We start from the raw sequence: 21,623 nt of genomic DNA on the forward strand, positions 1-21,623 counted from the left end.
GAAATGCCCATGTAGTACGGGCAAATCGTCGAGGGAGTGCGACATCCCCGCCGGTGAGGAGATCTCCTTTCATGTTCTGCCCAACGACGAACCTCGGCGAAGCAAGTGGCTACGTTTTGTGAACTTTGCAAACGGAGGAGAAAGAGCTAAAGCACTCAGACCTTGGGGGAAAAAAATGCCGTACACACCGCGCATTGACGCTCGTATCTTTCTGGTCGAAGCAGAGAGCTCGCGCGAACGGCTTTCCATACACGACACCGGCCAACTGGCATTCGCGATACTGCTACTGAAATTGAACTATTATTAACCGTAATAAAAATACAGCACATACGTACCAGTCTGTATTTGTCCGTCGCGACGGGGCTGACGAGGCAGCGGTGCCGATGGCTGGGCGTTCGTCTGTTGTGGCTATCGCGGAATGGTCGCTTTCCGGTCCATCCGCGTATCCCACAACTCCTGCCGCTCGTGCACTTAGAAGCATTGAGCGTGCAAGTGGTGTTAGGTTGTTAAATGCAAGCCCGAGCTTCTCGCCGAGAGTTTTGTTCTCCGGATCAGGTGATTCCATGACTAGGGCTGCGGGTGCACTAGGTTTTACTAGTATTTTTAAAATGGCCGCCATCTCGGTTTCGGCACGAGTTCCGGTTCCTGTTTGATTCCCGCGTGTGAGTGCTATATGGAGTCGACATACTAAGTATCTGTTTCATGGACCGGCTCGTATGACGCCATTGTTCATGTCACGAAATGTGCAATTTAGCGGGAGATTTAAAATTTTGGCTTAAATTGCCTTATTTCTCAGTGAATAAAGCATCATTTGCTTCCGTGAAAGCGCTTAGGGTACTATGAAACACCTAATCTTTCGAATAAAACAAACTTTTGTTTTCTCTTCATGGCTCCTTTAAACGAGTACTGACACGAAATTGTCGTGTTACGTTTTTTTCGCTGCTATGCATGCCTACTAGCCCTCTAATAATAGAATGACAGATTAGACGGTCGAGCGCAGCGGAAACATTCATTTACGGCGTCGTTTATTCGTGTCAGTTTCGGTTTCGACAAAACGAATGCCGAGCGGCCGCCATGTCAGGAGGTATCACGTGACGTCACCATTCTTGCCGTATCGCTGCCGCTCAGGAAGCGCTCGCGAGTGAGCGCACGCGCGCGCCCAGACCGGCCGAGGTCTTCGCCGTCCCCTCAGGCCCGGGCAGCCTGACGTCAGTCCCAAAACCATGACGTGTACACACGCTTGAGCAGCGCGCGCCAACCACAGACAGCGCGTCGGCTTCGTCACGGGAGCCCCGACGTCGGCAGTTTGGGGCAAGTAGCAGATGATGTCATGTCGGTCCGCTCTTGGCTTTCTCGTGCGGGCGAAGATTAAAATAGATTTTAAATATGTTTCGCTGAACGGTTCCTGTTGAAACTTGCTGGGAGATATCTCCTGATAAAAAGGAAGCGTTTTACATAGTTATCTCAGCTTTGAAAGTTTGTGTCAGTACTCCTTTAACAGGACAACGTCTTAGCCGTGGAGCCATCTCAGCAGGTTAGCTTATTATTCCACCAGTTGTGCTTGGAACTAGTACAGACCTTTACTTCATCTCCACATGTGGTGAGTTCCAAATCGGCATTGTCCTTACCAAGCTAGAATAGTTCTGATATTTTGCACTGATTACTGCGGAAAGAAAAAGAAAACCCGACATGCGCCCCGAGCAATGAATTTCTGTGCATGTATACGGCCAGCGGGAAATTGGTGTTTTGAGTTACGTGATCAACCTATGCGCGCCTGTATAGCTGATGTCTCGTTCTTACAGATCCGTCGAGTGGTGACGCACAACCGGACAGTGCATTCCGCGGTGCCTGGACGGAGGTATGGGAGAGGAAGGCCACAATTGGCAGGATTAAGGAAAAACAAAAATTGACCAATATCCACGCAGACTCCATCCTGGATTACACCGTGCACATTCGAAGCTTTGTTTAGTTTGGGAGACCTCAGGGCCGACATGTTTTAGAATTGTTCGGATTGATTTGGAATTACCCCGTATTTCCATGAATTTTCTTGGGGTTATCGTTAAATAACCTGCTTAAATTAAACTGCTTGCAACTGCATGAAATTAGTTGAAAACAGTTAAAATTCTTTGGAATTCGCACCACCTCAAAAAAAAAAAAATCTCGTAATTATAAGATCACAACAGGGATACCGCAGCAACCTAACGAGAATTCCGGTCGTACGACAAAAAGCTTTGTTGTGACAACGGAAGTCCTGTTGTCACGAAAAAGGCATCTTTTGTTACGGCGGACATTTCTGTCGTGACGACAAAGTCAATTTTCTCAACGACAAATATTCCTGTAGTCACAACAGAACTGCCATTTACGCTGCCCTTCACAATGGGCAATGACGTTCAAACCATGTGCAGAATGGAACTACTGATGGAACATCAGCATCACGACAAGGCAGGAACTAGGCGCGACTGAACATCAAAATAAGGACAGCAATACGACAGACGACAGAACATCAGAATCGCGACACGACAAGAATACGACAAGACGACAGTGCGACACGAAAAAATGCGACAAACTAGAGAAATTGTTTTTGTCGCCATTTTCGACCGGGTAAGATTTACTTCAAATGTCGTGAATGTGATGGGTTATGGATGACTTTTTTTTTCGCGTGATGACGTTTTTTTCAACTCTTGCGGGTGTCTGTTCAGTCAGTAAATGTGCCCACCAGAAGTGATTATTCCGTGTTAACGCACAATTTCAAACGGCCGCCCGCCACAAAGGTCCAGACACAAAATTCACCCTGAGTGAAGTCGCCAAAGTTCAGACTGCCAGCATAAATGAATTCTCAACCCAGTGGCACGTCAAGTGGTTGAAAGCAGCGTTAAGACCAGACAGAATCATGGACCAACTGGAAGGAAGCGATGCAGCCTGCCTCCCTATTTGGAACAACAGCACGCAGAAACCTTTTTCAAAATGCCGGGGCCGACCAAATGTGAAGTGGAATTCTAAGTGGTATATTTAATTATGCGGCTCTCCACAAATAGCCGGTAACACACCTAAGACTTAACATTAAAGAGCTTGCATACTCTCCAAATTGCCAAAAATCGACAATGATAGCCCTAAACACATCAAGCATTCCACATTTTTTACCCCTGTCACGCCATCGACGTCATCTGGCACACACGCAAAGCAAAGCTACTTCAGGGGTTGATTCAGGTCGACGTTGTTATTGCCTGAACATTGTAGGAGATGCTTAAAGCCAGCACAAGTGGGTGATATTTTAGAGTTATGGTTGCCGCAACGCGTGCCTCCGTTATTGAAGTATCCTAGTTTTGGGCTGATTGCAGGCATGTTCCGAAAATTGGGCTTCCCACATGTCCTCCCCAGGTTCCCCTACAACCCTCTTATACTGTCTGAAAATAACAAGAGCATACAAGCAGCGCTTCACGAAAATGCGGCCACTCCAACATAGAATTCTGCAATGTGTACACAACCTAGCCCTACCACCCCTCTCCGTCCATCCCCTGAGCTCTGGGAGAACTGGTGCCCCGGGCAAAGACGACCAGGGAAACATATTAATTCCCGGTCTTTGGTTCCACTTCCGAATCATCCAAAATAAAATGTTTTTTACAGCAAAGCTATAAGCCTGTCGTTGGTCGGAAAATTTCGTGTCGTAAACAAAAAACCCAAGCACGACCCAGCAGTTCTCTCCCAAGACGCCGACTGCATGCGTCAGGCTTAACAGGCGTGCAGCATAGAGCTCAGTATTTGTGTAAAGAAAAAAAACCCCTCAAAACAAGCATCGAAACCGCAGGATAGACGATACGGCGCCGGTCAACAATGAAGCCTCCCCCCATGTGTTCTGGTAAAGATTAGGTTTGCAGCTGCTCTCGAAAAGGGAGGAGGGTTGACGATGTTCGAGGGCTAGCGCATGCGTCAGGCTAGGCATGACCCAGCATTTGCCGCCAAAAAGGCCGAGTGCGCATTTGCCGCCAAAAAGGCCGAGTGCGAGCGACAAGCCCGCCGAGAGAACGAGGAACATTTCATACCCTCCCCCATCAGCAGCATGTGTAGTGGTTTACAACAGCTGCATTGGACATCCACTTTCGCAGGACGGGATGGCATCCATTTTTTCAAAGAGCGAAGCCTGCTACGCCTTACTTGTGGCCGTGTCAAAAGATACGCACTGCCGGAAAGCTAACTTTACACAATGAGAGGGCACATGATGATGATGATGATGATAAATCTCGAAGCTTCCTTTGACACAACTGCAAAGTCCACAATGCAATCAGCCAAAGTCCAAATATACGACAACGCCCAGCTAACCTGATCATCACATTCCGATTATCCAATCTCCTACGAATAGATACATTCGGTTAGCTCAGCGCTGTCGTAGATATGGACATTGGCTGGTCGCATTGTGGACTGTGCATCGGTGCCGGAGGAAGCTTCGTGTTTAAAGCGACTTTGTTCCGGAAAGGGGAGTTATATACCCCTTCCCCCCCTCTCTCTCTCTCTCTCTCTCTCTCTCTCTCACACACACACACACACACACACACACGCACACGCACACGCACACACACTGCCTCAGTACCTTGTGTGTGTCACAGAACGTCGTGTATAAAGCAGAGGTGTCTTATCGTTACAGCTCGCGGAAACTATTGTTATGAAGACAAATATACCCACAAATTTCTTGTTTTTTTGTTTTTACTCGAAGAAGAGTCACGCGCCAACAAGGCCCACAATGCAGCACATGCTGTGGGAGTGCTCGGGGTTCTCAGCGGAGAGAAGAACCCATCTTCCGCCGAACATCAATACCCTCTAGGAGTGGGCATCGCCTCCTCTGGGCCGGGCTCACCCAAGAAAGACTGTTATGTCCCTGTGGACTTTCGCTTGTACCGCGGGGATACACAAGATAATGTAGACGCTATCACCTTCGTTACCGACTTCCCCATACCTGACTACACCTTAAGTCTCCCCTTCGAAATAAAGACTTATAATAATAATAATACTCTTCCTTACAGCGGGCCCGCGCGACATTTTACGCGAATTCTGCCGTTGCAGGATTTAAGCTGTAAGGCACCATTGATGTCCAGCGAAACGGTCGGCACAGGCCCAATTTGCTGGGGATAGTGGCCACGAGGCCATCTCCAGACGGGCTTTACAAGGTAAACGCCGCAGGGTGCGACCGACGTTGGCGCTACTGCTTCTGCCATCTGGGCGCCGATGACAATCGTAGCTGCGTTTCGGGTGGATGAAGACGTTGACTTCGGAGGCGCGCACAATAAAAAAAAATGCCCGCTTATCTGCTCCCTTTGCTGCAAATGCCTTCTGCCGCTCCGCCACGTAAATGACTTTCTTCTCTGCCCCGCCCACCCTTGCCACCCTTCCCCTCACGATCGCTCCTCCCCCGATAAACACGGTGGAGGTTCGTTCGTCTATTCATTTTGCCGTCATTCCAACGCTCGCGCGCCATTTATTGGTTCGTTTCATTACTGCTGGAAGGCCGCCACAAGCTCTAGGCTCGGAAGCGAGCTCATTTAGATGCAAAGCATCTCTTGCTCTCGGCTCTGTCACCCGTCCGTCTTCCGTCCGCACCTCTCCCTCTCTCCCCTCCCCAGCTGTGCGATAGCGCGTGCGCTTCTCCTCCTCTTCCTCTCTCCACGCCAGGTGTGCGATAGCACGCGCGCTGCTCCTCCTCTCCCCATCTCCACGCCAGCTGTGCAACAGCGCGCGCGCTACTCATCACCGGAGCTGCGCGATAAGCGCGCATGCGCGTCTCCTCTCTCATCTCCTCCTCTCCACTCCATCTGCTCTATATTACATGCAGAGCATTTCTTTAACTCACGATGTCACCCGGCGTTGGCGTGCCTCGGCGTCCGCAACAGCCGTTCCAGGTGCGCCCTCTCCCCCACTCCTCCTCTCCCGCATCACGCAACCCTCCTCGCTCTCAACAACAGGTCCGCACCCCTCCCCCTACACTATATAAAAAAATAACACTTACCGGCGCCTGGTTTCGATTCCACGACCCTGCGGGCGGAACGCAGGGTACATGGTGCTCTACCCACTGCGCCACAAAGCCGACACAGAATGGAAGGCTGCGAACGCGCCTTATATCCTTGACTCATTCAAACTACGTCAAGCTGCTGATAAAACGCATTCACTACTGGTGGGCGGAACGCGAGGTACATGGTGCTCTTCCCACTGCGCCACAAAACCGACACAGAATGAAAGGCTACGAACGCGCCTTATATCCTTGACTCATTCAAACTACGTCAAGAAGCTGCTGATACAACGCATTCACTACCACCAACTCCCCAAACACTAAACGTTAACGCATGTGACATGTGTGCCTGTATTAAGGAATTACTATTGCTCAGTGGTGACATTGAAACAAACCCGGGGCCCGATATGGCCAAGATCATGAAACAGCTTCAAGTAATTGCAGATGACATAAAAGAAATAAAAGAAGAACGGTTGAAATCTATTGAAGCCAAACTAGAACAAGTAACGTTACTGGAAAACAAGATCACGTCCTGTGTATCCCAACTAACCAATCTTCAAAAAACCGTTCACTACTTGGAGTTAAAAATAGATGACTTAGAAAACCGGTCTAGAAGGTCAAATTTACTTGTGTACGGTGTACCGGAGGAGGCAGACGAAAACCCCGAAACCCTCGAACAAACTATAAGTGAGCAGATACTTAAAAACATACTGAAGATCAAACCCGTTCCAATAGAAAGAATTCACAGGATAGGAAAACAAGACGCTCAAAAAACTAGACCAGTCATACTAAAACTCCTCGACTTCCGAGACAAAGCAACCATTCTTAGAAACTGCGCGAAACTAAAAGGAACCGCTTTCTCTGTTGGAGAGGACTTCTCAAATAGAGTAAGAGACATCAGAAAAAAGCTTTGGCAAGTTGCAAAAGCAAGAAAAGAAGCTGGAGACAAAGTATTTCTGGTCTATGACAAATTAAAAGTGAACGAAGATCTGTACCGATGGGATGAGGAAACAAATGCTATTGCGCTCCTAACCGCTGGCCGTCACAGCATCAACGATGAAAAAAACGACGAAGCGGAAGCACCAGGCGAGCCACAACGCCGCAGCCAACGAAAGAAGTAACATTTCTTAACATAAACACCCGCAGCATGCTTCAAAAATTAGTACCACTTGAATCCTTACTTCTTGGAATTGAACCGGACTTCGTAGCTTTGACAGAAACGTGGCTGACAAATGAGATAAAGGATTTTGAGGTAACACCCCCCAACTACGTTATCATTCGTAAAGATAGGCCGACACGTGGGGGAGGCGTGGCCATCTTAATAAAAAAAGACCTTTCCTTTGAAATACTTCCTGAGGTTACCGGAGTCGAGGCAATATTTTGCAAGCTTCTCTTCACTTCTCGCCCAGTATTTGTTGGCTGCGTTTATCGCAGCCCATCTTCAGACAAGGATAGCTTGCAAGCATTGCACACGTATATGCATCGGCATGTACTCGGAGCCAGGCTAATCTTGCTCGGCGATTTTAACCTACCCGATATAAACTGGCAAACAATGCAACACCACAGCGCATGCTCAGATGTGCTCCTTGATATCATGTTGACATTTAATCTCTCCCAAATTGTAAAACAGCCTACCCGTTTTCAAGGATGCTGTTCTAATGTACTTGACTTGGTGTTTTTAAGCGATCATTTTCCTGCAGATCAAGCACAGATCGTAATTCTTGAAGGCGTATCGGACCATGAAGTTATTCAAGGCTCTGTTTCTGTATTTGACATCCCAATACCGTTCAACTCCTTTACTACATATCTTGACTTTAACCATGCCGATGACACCAGCATACTTGATCATCTTTTCCATGAACTTGCTTCGTTTGAACTACTTGCGAATGATTCAGACACAAATATAGAAATCCTATGGGCAAGGTTCAAAGCGGTCGTAACACACTGCGTTCTTAACTATGTGCCGGCTAAAACAAAGAAAACAAGAAAACATAACCCCTGGATAACGCGTGAAATTATTCATTCCAAGCGTAAAGTAAAACGCCTCAGAAAAACTTTGAAGGCAAAACCTACGCCACAAATTCGGAACAAGTTGAGTCAAGCTCTTAGTAACATGAAATCCCAAATAAAAATGTCTAAAGTAAACTATTTTACGAGAACGCTACCCAACTTTTTGAAAACGTCTCCCCAGAAGTTCTGGAACTACCTCAATCCCAAAAACCGTAATAGGCCCGCGGCGCCGGAAGAAAGCAAAGATAAAGCAAACTCTCTAAATAACTATTTTCAATCTGTTTTCACGGTTGATGACGGAAATGTGCCTGATGTTGACATTTGTAACCACCAAAATATTGAACCACTTGTTGTGACAGAGTCCGGAGTGCTTAATTTGTTGTTAAAATTAGATACTAAAAAGGGTGCCGGTCCGGACAACTTGCCGAACGAATTTCTTAGGAGATATGCTGAATGGGTAGCCAAATACTTGTGTATACTTTTCAATAAGTCCCTATCAACCTGTTCCCTTCCCCAAGAATGGAAAATCGCAAAGGTAGCCCCTGTTCATAAATCTGGTAGCGAAGCTGACCCATCAAACTTCAGACCCATCTCACTAACCAGCACAACCTGCAAACTACTGGAACACATAATTCTTAAACATCTAACATTGTACCTTGAACAGAATCACATCTTATCGCCGTTACAACACGGTTTTCGCAAAGGACTATCCACAGTTACCCAACTGGTTGAACTAATTCACGACATCTCCCTCAATGTAGACTGCAGAAAACAAACCGATTTAATTCTATTGGATTTCTCAAAGGCTTTTGATCGGGTGCCACACAAAAAACTTGTAAGAAAATTAGAAGCAACAATAGGCACAGGTCCACTTACTGACTGGATAGACAATTATCTGAGTAACCGAACGCAGTACGTGCAAGTCAATCGCGAAAGTTCTACCATAGCTAATGTTACGTCAGGTGTACCACAGGGCAGTGTTTTGGCACCCATTTTATTCCTGATCTTCATTAATGATTTACCTGCTGGCATTGGTGTTAATGTGAGGCTTTTCGCCGATGACTGTATACTTTACCAAGAAATTAACGCCCCAGAAGATCATGTAAAATTGAACAATGCCTTGCTGTACATATCTAGCTGGTGTGCTCTCTGGCAAATGACCCTGAATGTTAAAAAATCTGCTCTCTTGACGATAACCAGAAAAAAGCATGTATCTGAATTCGTTTACGTTATAAATAACTCTCCCCTTCCGGTAGTGACTGAACACAAATATCTAGGTTTAACTTTAACACAAGATTTTAGATGGGATATCCACATTAGCCATGTCACATCAGCTGCATTACAACGACTGTTTTTCCTTCGTAGAAATCTCGGTTCGGCACCACATGAAACGAAACTTCTCGCCTACAAAGCATTCGTCAGACCCGTTTTAGAATATGCAAACGTCGCGTGGTTTCCCTTTACAAACAATCTCATAAATGCCTTAGAACGAGTACAACGAAAAGCGATAAGATTTGTTTATAACAAGTACAGAATAACAGACTCACCCACCGAACTTTTAAAAAAAGCAGGTCTCTTAACAATAAAAAACCGCGCTAAACTGGCACGTCAGAAATTCCTGTATCAATTAATTCACGCACAGCTAAACATAGACAGTTCAAAGTACATGTCATACGCAGAAACAAGACCAACACGACAAAAGCATTCACAGACACTGAATGAATATCAGTGCCGTACTGACTGTCTGAAATATTCTTTTTTTCCACTAGCAATTAGTGAGTGGAATAATTTGCCAATCAGTATAACAAACAGTCAATCATTGGAAACTTTTTCATCCCTGCTTGAATGTTACTTATTGTCTTTGGAATGACAAACTGAGTTTTTTTTTTTGTACACTGTTTGAAGTGCTCACTATTTTTTTTTTCTCAGTACTAGTTGGTATTGATGTCCTATGGTATTGATGTAGTTATAATTGTAGTGATGTAGTCATAAAATGTATTGCAGTCGGTTTTGTTTCACTCCTATTGCAATATTTCAGTGAGTATTCTTTGTATAAATCTTGCACTTCCACAATGTATGTGCCCTTCCTGCAATAATCCCTAATTGGGATTGGCAGTATGTGTAAATAAATAAATAAATAAATAAATAAATAAATACACCCACCCCCTATGCGACGCATTTACTCGAGTCCCCCTCGCGGGGAGATGGGCCCTTTTTTAATAAACCCGGTCCGCACGCGGCTCCGTCAGTTGCTGCTTCGGTTGAGTTACGCTGCGCTGTCCGGAGTTCCGTCATTTTCCGTTATTTGGATACCCAATATCGTGAACGTTTTGGAACCTCCGAGATGCTTCGCATCAACTCAGGGTTCCCTCGCGGGAAGGTGGTATGATTTGCGTACTTTCCGGACAAACCGTTGTTTTCAACGCGTATTTTTTATTCGCTATCCCAAAAGTCAAGCACACATCTATTTTCAATTAAAGAAGCACCGCCTAGTACCAGCTATATGTTGATGTTTTGCCTCAAGTATACCTAATGTTTCTTTGTTGCTCGACTATGTTGGCAAGCATAAATGATGGTACCAGATTGAGTGCTTTGGAAGGTTTCGCCTTTCTCGTTTAAAAATTCTTTTATCTTTTGAGCATACAAACAGACCAAAATTTTCATGTTTACGTCACTTAAGAAAGCCTGTCGTCTTTAAAAGCGGTGGTTTGACATCTCATTATTTCGCGAACGGCAAAGTTCCTTGTGGGTACGCAAAATATTCTACTCTTTCAAACGAGCGAAATGAAATACATTAATCGAGGCGAAATTGGCATGCGCAGGACGTCAATGCGGGCTATGGGGTTAAAAGAAGGGAAGGATTTCCAGATTTCCGGAATGGGTAATCAGGAAATTGTAGCTGGAATTTTTCATTCGTTAGCTCTAAGATGTGCTACGTTCTTCAGAAAGTCGTGAAAATCCGAGTACTGAAATGAAGGGACAACTTCGAAGCGGGTCAAAACGAAAGAAAAATGCGACAACAATTATGATTTATGATTCCTGGTGACATCAAAAATATAGCCCCCTGGGACTGTATGTAGCGACGCGTTCCTACAGACAGTAAGTACGTCGGAGGTGCTCGCCCTTTTCTTTCTGCTTCAAACGCGAACGTGCTCTTTCTTGCATCGCCCTGGAGCAATGCGTGGAAGCTAGCTTGCCGGTTTTGAGAGAAGGCCGGGACATCGTCTTCCCCTCGGTGAAACGACCGAAAGAGGAAGGTTATCTTTGCCGTCGTGAGGGTTTTTAAGCAACAAGAGTAAAGTAACTCGGACAGCTGCTGAGGGCGGAGCTAGGGCTGAGTGGCAAAGTCGAGGAGGAAAGGGAGGGGGGGACGTAGCGCAGTTACAACTTTTATGTGGTGGCAAGAGGCGCGAATTGGCTGGGTCGTTCGAGTGGTACTACACTATGGGCGAAGCGTGGGCCTTACCTGTGAAGTGAGGTTGGTTGAATGTAAAATATTCATTTAACGAGACTTGGCCAACGAACGACTGGAATATTGATGAGTTGGCTGACCATCGACGCAACAGATATACCAAATAACAGAAACAAAGTCTGCACATCTTAATTTATTACCGATGTAACTTCGGCTATAGCCTCCAATCTGAAACCTCAGCCTCGTGATGCTTTCGACTACGATTGGAGCTACACAAATTCGCTCCCCCGCTTTTCGTGTTGAGTGATTCGCTCACCCGTTTTCGTCTTCAGTAACCGCCATCGATTTGCTAGCGCGCATAGCATGAAGCAGTTTCTTAATCTGCCTCCACGTTTCAGCAGTGACAAAACGTGCCTAGAAAGAAATGCATGATGTTGTTTTATTTTTTCATTCAGGGAGCAACGTCGATGAACCGCTCTGAAGAACCGTGAAAAACATTCTCACGCTCTTTAATGCCTAATGCATGTGACGACTAGAGCCATTGCAGTTTTAGTTCTTCACAGTGCTTTTTATTTCTTCCAGTGGTATCAAGATACTATCAAGTTAATAAAAGAGACCGTACATCGCTAGTAACCGCTTTCAAGCACGGTACTTTTCGTGGTTCACTTCGAACCCAAATAACTCATTCCGAAATTTCAGGACGTGGATTTTCCGCCTGCTTAGGCCTTTTGATCTCCTGCGCTTTTTTTAGGAGAAATTATTGTATGCCTAATTGGTCGGAAAAAAAAAACTAGCAGTTGCTTAGCTCGGCTATGTCAGGATATACGTAGCGAGAGCTAAGGTTCAGCAATCCAATCCAATCCAATCCAGTCCAGTCCGGTCACTGCTTCTCGCGAATGCGCAGCACGGCTCTCCAGGAGCCACGCGAAACGGCTATCAAGCGGCTCCGGCGCAGCGTCAGACTTGGCTACTGCGCAATTCAGGCGCCCTGGGTACGCGCCGGTATCAGTGCGTCTGCCGCGGCTATGACGTCATTTCTCTGGAATGCGCAGACCGGAGAATGTGCTGACCCAATTCTCTACCCACCCGTATTCCAATTGGATTAGATTTCCAATCCAATCAAAACCAATAGAATCTAATCCAATCCAATTTAATCCTATCTAAATCCAATCCAATCCAATGCTCCTCGCGCTTGCGGAGCAAGGCCCTTCAAGGTCCACGCGAAACTGCTCAACCTCGGCCAGTGTAGCTCACGCTACAAAATTCGTCTTGTCACGCTACAAAATCCACGTGCCCCGCGCTGTCATCTGAAAAAATGGCCGCGTACCTGTTTGCTCCGCCGCGACTGACGCCGAATAATGAATGCGTTTCCAGCGCCTCTGCAGAATAAGATCGTTTCGATCTCTCCTTCCTACCCCTGACTCTCTTCTTCCTTTCACTCCACAAATTCACCTCCCCTTGGTCTCTCTACCCCTGACTAAATCTCAGCTTTCCCGCCCTCCTATGTTTCCTCCACTTCCCCGCTGTCCAATACGTCTCCTCGCCCTAAACTCATCTGCTTGCCTATTTACTTCCGTTCTCGATTTCTCTCGTCACTCCCCCTTTCCGAACATTCTTCTCCCTTTACCCCCCCCCCTCCCCCCAAACTCCCCGCAATATAATTAATCAGCGCTCTTATGTGTACATATCCTCCTATAAATAGTCTGTGCATCACCTGTTATTTCAGTGACCATCCCTCTTCCCTACCCCGGGCAAGATCTGTTTGCTCTATTTAGAGGCAAAACTTCGCTTTGTAAGCGTTACACGTTCAATAAACATTTTCTCTCTCTCTCTCTCTCTCTCTCTCTCTCTCTCCCTGCAATTTGCTTAATTTCCTCCCCTTACAAACTCCGTTCTATATACTCCCCACTCCCTTCACCACCGGGCATTCCCCTTTCACTCCTTCCTTCGCACTTCCTTCTCCCACACATATTTCCCCTTCCCAGTTGTTCTCCTCCTCATCATCCCCTCTTCCCTACTCCATCCGTTCCGCTACACTTTTTTCCACCCCTGCGCCCCTCCCCTCGCGTTTTCTTTGTATCCTTCCACAGCGCTCTCCTCCGATTCCCATCTCCATCATGTAATTCCATTGCCGATTAACCGAATCCTCTCCACTTCCTTCCCCCTCATATTCCCTCACTCCAGTCATACTCCCTCCCAATTCATCCCCTTCCGAATCCCCACCTACTCACTCCCGCTAACCTTTTCTCAATCCTCCTCTCTTTTAACTCCCTCCTCCTCACCTATCCTTTACCGCTGCAATTTTTCATCGCTGAATCTTCTCCTCCTTTTTCTTTACCTGTCCAGTTTTCTCACCTATCCTCCCCAGTTCTGTTACACTCTTCCCATCTTCCTCCCTTTTTCTGGTCCCAAGAGCATCGCACGTTCTGCGAACCATCCCCGTTCAGGAACAAAGATTATGGCATTAAAAAAAAAACTTGGCAAGAACGAAAAAACAAGCGCGCTTCCCCCATGGCTCCATATATATATAACTAGCGGGTGGCTCAGAAAATTTCTACGTCCTGCCTGCGTCCCTTTCTTCACCATTTTTCTTCGTCTTCCCTGCTTACTACACCCCAGAACACTGGGAAATACGTATTCAGGAGCTACGAATATGTATTTGGTAGCTCCCATAAACCAGCATGACACGATACGGCTCATGTAATACAAGCATGACACACACGGTAATTTTCCATTGGCAAAAAAAAAAAGAACTTGTGTTTTATATTGCTTGGTTGTGATAATAAGAAATAAACAAAAATTAAAACATAATTTCAATAAGAAGTCGTATGGTGACATCTCTTCATTTTCGCCACCACTCAGGCAATCATGAACAATGCAGACGCACTTTTATTTCAAACTAACTAACTAATCTTACTAACAAGCCGTATGGTGATATTGCTTTATTTTTCGGCACCACTAAGCCAAAGCCATGCGGATGCAGACCCTTGTTTACATCGATCGTCAAAGAATGCCTGATGCACTGTTCCGCCTATTTCTTTACAAATAGGGATAACGCAAAAGGTAAAATGTTCGGTAATGGAGAAATATCCGGAAGTGGCATGGGGCCGAATAAAGAATAATGTCCGCTCGGACACTAAACAAAACTCTGGTGGGAATGGATAATTAACTTAATGTATTCTGTGGATAGAATGCAGTTACGCAAATATAGTGGCTATGACACATTTTTCGTACGACATATTTCCATGTAACCGTTCTCGTTTGTATCAATGCAGGCGATGCGCGCATATATAGTGAAAAGCAATGGCGGAGAGCCACAACAAATGCTTTGTTTTCTTCTGCGCGTGCTTTAAAGATCGGAGCCTAATGCTATTTCTATCTTGTGCAGGGCAGGGTTTGAAAATTTAACACCTTGCAACCTAACCCTGGAAACTGGAACGTTTTACATGTTACCTTCACTACCCTTCGTCCTTATCTTTCCAACTGAGTGTCGGCTAGCATCTCAATAAATACATTCCCGTCATTCCTTTAGACCTAACAAGACCTTGCCTCATCCAATTCACACTATATGAATATTCAAGTACCGAATAGTCATACTTGAGTGGCGTGCAAATCAGACACTCGTTTAAGATGACGGACGTGAAACTAAAAGTATGATGTTGTTTTCATGCTCGATTATGCACACAGAAGAAAAGGTGAACACACAAACACGTTTAAAAAACATCAATACATCGCCAAGGAGGCAGGCTACGAATCATGCGCCGGAGCCGAGGCTGCCGTCGACTCGGTCGGGGTCCCGCTCTTTCGCCAGCTTCTGCGAGAGACCGATGACGATGTCCCGGAAGTGATGGGCCTGGATGTTGTCCTTGAGCAAGTAGAGCACGAACCAGTCTCCGTACGCCGCCTTCATCACCAGCTGGTCCATGTTCTTCGGGGGCACCATGCGGCTCAGCGTCTTGAGCAGCAGGTACCGGTACCTCGGGAATCCGCACACCAGGAGGCGGTACAGCAGCGTCAATCCCGTGATCACGGCCAGCAGTACCAGCCAGAACCAGAGGAAGATGTAGATCTTCTCGTTTATGATGTTCAGTGGCAGGAGGCAGATGGAGTCGTGCTTCTGCACGTCGCCGGAGGTTCCGAAGCGGTGGAAGCGGCACTTGGTCATCTTGGGGAAGACCTTGGTCATGGGGTCGACGCGCACCTCGGGGTCCTCGTTGACGAAGCGGACGACGTCGGGGCCGTAGGTGGAGAAGGTGCCCCCGAGGAACGTGTCGATGAAGTACATCTGCCCGATGACGTTGACGAAGTTGAGCACCTCGCAGAGGAAGAAGCGCAACGCGTACGCCTGGTTCTGGCTGCGGTGTCGGTAGAAGTAGTCGACCACGTCGTCCACCTGCTTCTGCTTCTTCTCGTGTTCGAGGATCGGCTTGTTGAGCTCGAGCAGCAGGCTGCGCACCCGGCCGTGCTCCCAGCTGCGCCACAGCCAGCGCGGGAAGTAGAACATGACCGCCTGCAGGCACAGCACGAAGCACACCCACTGGTAGTACGCGTGCTCGATCACTTCGTCCGCGTCCCCGACGCGCTTCTGGTCCACTCCCGGAGCGGCAACCTGCGAGTCGGAAAAAGTCCACGTAAAGCATTTGGAAAAAATACGCATTAGATTTTTTTTTCACAGAGATTTTATCTATAATTTCCTCACCGATGCCGTTCTACGCTAATACGCCCTGCGGAAAAGCGAACTTTCTCTGAAGATGGTGATGAATGATCGCAGGTAAAGTGAAAGAAAAAGAAAACGCGTGCCGTGACCGGAATCGAACCTGGGTACCTCGCGTTGCGAAGCCAAGGTCTAATTAAATGCTCCATTTCGACACTTTTCTTTCTTGCCGTTTTACATGTCAAAAGAAACACGCACATCGGTCAGTTGATAAAAACACGTCATTCTGGCTTTCGCTGACGCTGGTGCTTCAGTACTGTTTCAGTTTCAAAAGTTCTTCAAAAATCGGCATCCACTCCGGTTCCCTATCTCGCACTTTGTACATTTCTACCAACAGATGTATTGATTCTTAAAATAGTCCGGTATTCTTCTTACATCGACATCCCTGTATCTTACGGCAAATCTATTCCGCTATATGCCGTGCAAACTAACAGCATGACGGTGTCATATGGGATACCATTCTCATTTTGTACTAAGAGGAAAGCTTATACATTGAAGATTAACCGGGAATTCTCTTTTAATTGTTTTTTTGCAGAATGTCCCAAACGAACACGGCCCTCCAACAATCTAAAAAGACGCGTTCGATCGCCTCCGGTTTTCTATAAACAAACCAGTACGGTTTCCAGGGGACAAACAACTGCTTCTGCTTCATCTATGTCTTAACCTCGAGTGCGCCGGTGTGCATTCTGAAAAAAGATTTTTTTTCACCGGATGGAACAAACATATTATTTACCCTCTTTAATACGTCCCGCTCGATCCCCAGGGTCTACAAATTTCGATACAATGGTATAGGCAACGCTATGTCTTCAATATCTTTGTACAGCTTTTTTCTCGTGACTGTACTCAAGTCATCAAGTGAAAACCTTGCATTATGGAAACTAAGAGACCAAACAACTTCCTTGAAATAGCCGCGTACCCCACCACGCAAATAATCTGTAGTCAGAACATACTCTGATAACACAGATCCCAGCCTTAATGCTGCATTGCGACATGGACAAAGCGAACACCAAGCAGCTGGTACCGATTCACGCCGTACACCCCAAGACCAAACCAGGGCATTGAAGAACTCTGCCGATAAACATACTCTGATAACACAGATCCCAGCCTTAATGCTCCATTGCGATACGGCCAAAGCGAACGCCAAGTAGCAAGTACCGATTCACGCCCTACACCCCGAAACCAAACCAGGGCACTGAAGAACTCTGCCCATACGTTAGGCCTACGGAGCGCACATCCGGGAGTTGCTGTGGGCATTCTGGAAAAGTTGCGCGCACCACCAGAGTAGAACATACTCGCAGCATAGGATTCACCAACCAAAGAATCCACCACGAGAAAGCTTCGCGTTCAACCATCGCCATCGTTAGACGGAGAGCTGCAAGCTTCTTTTTTGGCGGTGGACGTGCAGACGGGTGAGTGCGATCGCCTAGGCTTGCCTGGTGTGGGGTTTTCACTTCAGGTCTGCAAAAAGCTGCAGCCGCCAGCTGCATGGCTGCAACGGCCACAGGAAGCCCAGGTATGCTTCCAAACAAGCATAAGTTCATGCGTTTAGCCTGGTGTTCCTAGCTTTAGGCTAAGTTTAACGCACGTGGAACCGTTTAACGATTTACCGCTCAACGATTCCTAAGTTTAACGGTTTATCATTAGCACGTTGCCCAATGAGATACAGCTTATAGCTACTGCGGTAAATGTAGTTTCAAGGGGCAGCTCCGTTAGCACCCAATAGAACGTTTAGAAGAACTTGTTGGTGGGCGAGTCGGTGCATCTTCAACGTAAAGTAAAAAACTGCGCAATTTGAGACTGCCACAAAAAAGGGAGGAAATACAGGACAGGCTTTACGTTGTAGATAGAGACGGCTGTTGTTAGGGGAGTACCCTACCACCCACTGGAGGCGCCTCGTTCACATTGGTGATGTTAAGGAAGATAGTTTGTCCTGAATCCCATTGTCCTTTCACATGAAGTGAGGGCGGTTCAAATTTTAAGTCTGGCGACATTTGAATACCTCGAATGTTACGTGCGTTGTACTGAATAGGCGTTCACGTGCCCCAGTACGGTACGCTGAAGTTCCTACAATTCGTGGCATTCGAAAAGAGTATTGACAAATGGGGTCTACTTCCCTAGTTCGTGTGTTCGGCAGCTAGCAAGATAAGAACCCCTTCTCGCATCGTAGTGCTATCGGTTTTGATTTTGACGGTTTGGTTACGCCAGGTGTAGCTGTAAGCAGAACAAACAATTCTGCGGGCGCCTATGGCACTGCTTATCAGTTGTGCACGCTGAAGTGTTAATAGAAATTTTTAGCTTACCGTGTGTATCGTGCGTAACGCGTGTATCGGAACCCGACTGCGCATGCGCGCGCATGGCACGGCGAGGCGGGCGGAACGAATGCGCGGGCACGGCGACGGCCGGCCACGCGTAAGCGAAACTAAGCCACCCTACCGGAACAAATGCGCGCATGGTCAGTCGGGTCCCGGCCCACAATGCACGCACGGTACGCACGGTACACACGGCACACCGGAGTGGAGAACTGGCGATTAATTTCGAGCACGCGGTGAATGTTTAACGTGCGCTGAAATATCAACACACGGGAGTTTTCGCTTTTCGCCTCCATCTGAAATGTAGCTGCCGCGGCCAGGAATCGAACCCGCGTCCTGGCGCTCAGCCGCCCGAAGCCTTAGCCGTTGAGCCACCGCCGCAGGCAAGTTTCAAAACGCCAACATCCGCAGCCCTTCGTAACAGAGCGCCTGACAGGTCAGGTCCACATTCGGCGCATAAGAAATTTGGATGGTCCTCCAGGGGCAATATTTCATGCGAGGAATTCTGTAATTCTAGCTTTAACCATAACAAAACAAAGTAGAGTGTGTGCATGTGTCAAGCGTCTATATGTGGCTGTTCGCCTGGGGCAATTGCCAAGTTACAGAAATTGTGATTTTTGGTCAATCTCCACGGGGTTGCGTGCGATGTTACATGTGTGCGTGGGCATGGGTAGGCAGCAGCAATGACCTGTATTTCAAACTGCGAAAAAATCCCTAAGCCTTAATGAATTTAACTTCTGCCTCCCAGGCCACAAAAGTTGAATGCAAAACACGCAGTTAGCCTAAAGCTTGTTATAGGTGAGAACTGTAGTGTGAGTGTTTATGCACAATTCCCGCTTCAGAAGCAGCGGGGCGTCGGTTCAATCTCCTGAACTTAGAAAGAGTGAAAACAATACTGTTTTTCATATCTGCACGGTAACGCATGCGCCGTAATAGCGGCGGTGGACACACGACGACGCACACCGGAGGCGGATACCCACGAAAAAAAGTATTCAATATACTAACCTATCGACAGCTGTCGCCATAAGCATGTAAGTCCGCTTTATAAGAGCACTGCTGCTTCCGGCATCCCGCGATACGTATACTTCATCTGCAAAGCTTTACCACTTTCTATCCCAGCCGTTATCAGCTATGAGACTGCTAGGCACCCCTTTTGGGTTTGCAAAAGTGGCATCATAATGAACTGTGATCACTGCCCTAATGTCAAACAATCTGAACTTTCAGCTAAACTCGCCCATTCCGCATTCAATGCCTGCCTGTGGGTCAGACTTTCAAGGTGATCCTTGCCTTATTGCCAAACGATTTCCTCTCGCAGCTTAAGTCACCTATAAACACTTATTACACGCCTGCATTTCTTTTGTCTAGCTTTTTCGCTAAGCGATCATGCATGTTGTGAAAAAAGCCGACGCTAAAACGTTTCTTATGAGAAGCGAAGCGCCAAACCCCTCCCTCCTCTTCCTTTTTTGAGTGCAGACGAGATTTGGCACAAAGGAAAAAAGCCGAGTGGAGGCGGAAGGGGGGGGGGGGGGGATTTTCGGAGAGGGCTTAGCGGACCCAAGAATTGCACTCGCGTACCATATCTGAAAATCATTGACACGAATTTTATTGGAAGTTCATTACTATTCTGTGAAACAATGCGCTGCCGCAACAAGACAATGAGCACAGACGACCTCCAGGCACGCATGCTTAGCTGCATGCGTGCGGTGTCAGAGCCTTCGACCCCGTCCGGTTGTCGCAGTATACGGTTTCCGAAGACGGTATTCAGATATCTTCCTTGCATGTCTGAGCTTCCTTGTGCGTAACTGTCTATTTGTTACTCAAACGCAGCTGTCGCGGTTCCATTCAGCACAACAGACTACACTCGCACACTTGTAAGCCTACAGAGATGGCAACAACAGATGTTCCTTATCCTCGGGCGTGACGTTAACAGCGAAGCGAACAGCGCAACCCACCGGCACGCCTTACTGTCTTCAGTTATTGCGATTTAACTCGCCCCGTAACCTTGAGTATTCGCAGAGACATTTAGGTGCATACACAGAAGCCATTTCCTCTCCCTCGAGGACCTCACCTTCGCGCCGACGGTTTCGTTGAGGGAGCGTGCGAGCGTGAAGGTCCCCTCGACCCAGCAGTAGGTGTTCATCACCGCCTCGGGCACGGCATCGTGGGCCACGCAGTAGATGGGGTTGCCGAAGAACTGCGTGGCGCTCACCAGCAAGCTGCAGGCTATCAGGAAGAGGCCCGTGAAGCGGTAGTGCAGGCGGAACACGTTGTTGTCCGTCCGCACGGCGCTCTCCTTTAGGATTTTCTTGAACGAGTCGGCTAAGAAGAGCTTGTCCATGGCGGCGGCTTCGGTTGCCCGGCGCTCCGGGAGGCGACTGCGGGGCAGACGTTGGACCAGCCCTGAGTGCCTTATCGAGGGTCGTTATCTCACGGCTCGGCAATACAGATTGTTGCCTCGGAGAGGTTACGGCCGAAGGTGATAGAGCGGCACCTGCCGAACGTGCCACAAACTGCCCCAAGGCAGAGCTTTTGAATCATGTTTTGAATCGACCTATGTACAGACTACAGCGTGGGGATTGATGGAGGGAAGGAAACACGTACGTGTGAAATTAGCTGCCAACACGACAAAGTCGAGGCTCCTTCAGACGGTCTTCTATAGTGACCTCAGAGCAGTTAATCGACTTACTGAGGGTGCGCTACCGCTTGCGTGCAGGGTGTATGTTTTCGCTTCTCCGCTGCGTAAAGCGGGGAAGTGTTGTTGGCCTCGTGGACGCTAGGTAGCCCAACTCGGCAGTACGCTTTACCCCGAAATTTTATCAGCACTGTAAGGCCTTTTAGACAACAGTTGAGAAAACAATAACTCTGTTAGATAATCTCCCCAGACTCTCTTTCAGCTAAGAGAGCATCTTGTGCTTTAGCACTAATCAGCATGCTTCACAGTGGGGAAGTCAGTTGCAGCGTGTCTTGATGCCGTATTGTTTTTATATTTTTATCTGACTATACAGGGCCCCTGTGTAAAAACAATGCTAATTCTAGCATCCAGGAAACATAAAAAAGCGGTTCCAGTGCTCAATGCGTCTCAACCACCGAATCACAGGCGCTCTGCCAAATCAACGGAGTGGTGTGGAGTCCCCCAAGAACCCACATGCAACCAGACCACTTCTTTTGTCTTGTCGTCGAAAC

At 47.4% G+C, this 21,623-nt stretch overlaps 1 protein-coding gene and 1 pseudogene across 1 annotated transcript; one reads left to right on the forward strand and one right to left on the reverse strand.

Moving 5' to 3' along the window:
- Nucleotides 1–6,336: 6,336 nt before the first annotated feature.
- On the forward strand, nt 6,337–7,940 carry LOC144172273 (uncharacterized; annotated as a pseudogene).
- A 7,173-nt stretch (nt 7,941–15,113) lies between these two features.
- LOC144172337 (innexin inx2-like) lies at nt 15,114–20,840 on the reverse strand. The gene is made up of 2 exons (XM_077701096.1): nt 20,509–20,840; nt 15,114–16,026 (listed from the first exon to the last, which is right to left on the reverse strand). The coding sequence occupies exons 1-2, from the start codon at nt 20,776–20,778 to the stop codon at nt 15,172–15,174; spliced, it is 1,125 nt and encodes a 374-aa protein (XP_077557222.1). The 5' UTR covers nt 20,779–20,840; the 3' UTR covers nt 15,114–15,171.
- Between the last annotated feature and the right edge of the window lie 783 nt (nt 20,841–21,623).

The sequence above is a fragment of the Haemaphysalis longicornis genome, unplaced genomic scaffold (genome assembly GCF_048455015.1).
Source record: "Haemaphysalis longicornis isolate Haplotype H1 unplaced genomic scaffold, Haemaphysalis longicornis Haplotype H1 scaffold_20, whole genome shotgun sequence".
Lineage (NCBI taxonomy): Eukaryota > Metazoa > Arthropoda > Arachnida > Ixodida > Ixodidae > Haemaphysalis > Haemaphysalis longicornis.

Coding starts and splice junctions, on each gene's coding strand:
- LOC144172337 (XM_077701096.1), bottom strand. CDS start 20,778: ATGGACAAGCTCTTCTTAGCCGACTCGTTCAAGAAAATCCTAAAGGAG. Junction 16,027..20,508: donor ACGAAACCGTCGGCGCGAAG/GTGAGGTCCTCG, acceptor TCCGACTCGCAG/GTTGCCGCTCCGGGAGTGGA.